The sequence below is a fragment of the Corvus brachyrhynchos genome, unplaced genomic scaffold (genome assembly GCF_000691975.1).
Source record: "Corvus brachyrhynchos isolate BGI_N302 unplaced genomic scaffold, ASM69197v1 scaffold219, whole genome shotgun sequence".
In the NCBI taxonomy this organism is placed as follows: domain Eukaryota; kingdom Metazoa; phylum Chordata; class Aves; order Passeriformes; family Corvidae; genus Corvus; species Corvus brachyrhynchos.
Genome location: NW_008240034.1, coordinates 1,823,933 through 1,825,247, shown reverse-complemented (window position 1 = coordinate 1,825,247; position 1,315 = coordinate 1,823,933). Strand labels below are relative to the sequence as shown.

At 66.2% G+C, this 1,315-nt stretch overlaps 1 protein-coding gene across 1 annotated transcript in view; it reads right to left on the bottom strand.

Moving 5' to 3' along the window:
- The window catches only part of SLC5A5 (solute carrier family 5 member 5), an 11,775-nt gene extending 10,562 nt beyond the window's left edge, over positions 1-1,213 (bottom strand). The window contains exons 1-3 of the mRNA XM_017743828.1: positions 386-1,213; positions 238-305; positions 4-142 (exon numbers count right to left, since the gene is read on the bottom strand). Coding sequence (XP_017599317.1) covers positions 4-142; positions 238-305; positions 386-812 — 634 coding nt within the window. The 5' untranslated portion in view covers positions 813-1,213. The remainder of the gene's footprint in view (positions 1-3; positions 143-237; positions 306-385) is intronic.
- Positions 1,214-1,315: the final 102 nt, after the last annotated feature.

Sequence of the window (1,315 nt, the reverse complement as noted above, 5' to 3'; positions counted from 1 at the left end):
CCCGGGAGCGGTTGGCGGCGATGCTCAGCCCCTCGGCGGGACCCCCCACCAGCTGCACCCCGCGGATGGCGATGGCGACAAAGCCCGCGAGCATCACAAACACCTGGAACACGTCGGTCCAGATGACAGCCTTCATCCCGCCCTGCGCCACAGCGAGCCGGGGCTGAGCTCCGGGAACACCCCCGGGACACCCCCGGGGACACCCCCGGGGACACCCCCCGGCTCTCCCTCACTCACTATGGTGGTGTAGAAGGTGCAGATGACCCCCGTGGACAGCAGGGACGCCCAAATGTCCAGGCCGGTCACTGGAGAGGAAGGGGAGGTGCTGAAGGGGGGGAAATGTCACCTGGAGAGGGGGGACAGGGACGAGGAGCAGCCCCCTCACCTTGATTTAGGATCAGGGCGGGCGCGTAGATGACGATCCCCGTGTAGAGCATCTGTGGGAAGAGGGGTGACAGCAGGTGACCCCGCCGGTAGAAGACGGGCAGGAAGAGCTGCGCCGTGAGCACGGTGTTGATGAGCTGCGCCAGGCACATCCAGAGGAATTTGGTTCCGTAGCGGAACGCCTCGGCCGGCACTCCCAGCACCTGGATGGCCGACATGAAGCTGGCGGACAGCGAGAGCCCCACGGGCAGCGCCGACATCCGTCTGCCCCCCGTGAAAAAATCCTCCGAGGTTTTCTGGCCGCCCTTGGCCAGGCCGTGGAAGAGCCCGATGCCCGTGGAGATGAGCAGCATCAGCCCGAAGACGCCGTAATCCCACAGGCTGAAGGTGAGGTCCCGCACGTCCCGGAGTCCCTCCGGAGCTGACATGGTCACTTCAGGCTGGGGACAACCCCAAACCGGGCACCTGAGGGAGGACGGGGATGCGGGGACTTCAGGCGAGGTTAGGCCGGGGCTCGGCGGCAGCGACGCATCCGAGGGAGAGAGAACTCCTTGGAATGGGCGCTCCAAGGGGAAAGCAGCGAGCGCGGAGCGGGGAGCAGGGTTTTTGTGCCCCACCCCGTGCGGTCTGTGCCCTTCCCAGGCAGGAGCTGTGCCAAGGGGTGCAAAAGGGCAGAGTCCGACGAGGAACAGCCAGAATTTGGCGGGGGAATTGCCCCAGGAGCAGCCAGAATTTGACACGGGAATTTCCCCGATCCCTCTCGGTTTGGAGCAGGGAGCGGCCCCCGGTCCGGCTGCTCCGGCCAGCGGCTCCAGGGAAGCGTCAGCACCCAAAGGACACGGCCGGGAGGGAGCGACCCCTCCCCAAACGGCCACAAACAAGGAGGGGCAGAGCCTCCGGCGGAGCCAAATTTATCTCCAGCCGCGAGCAA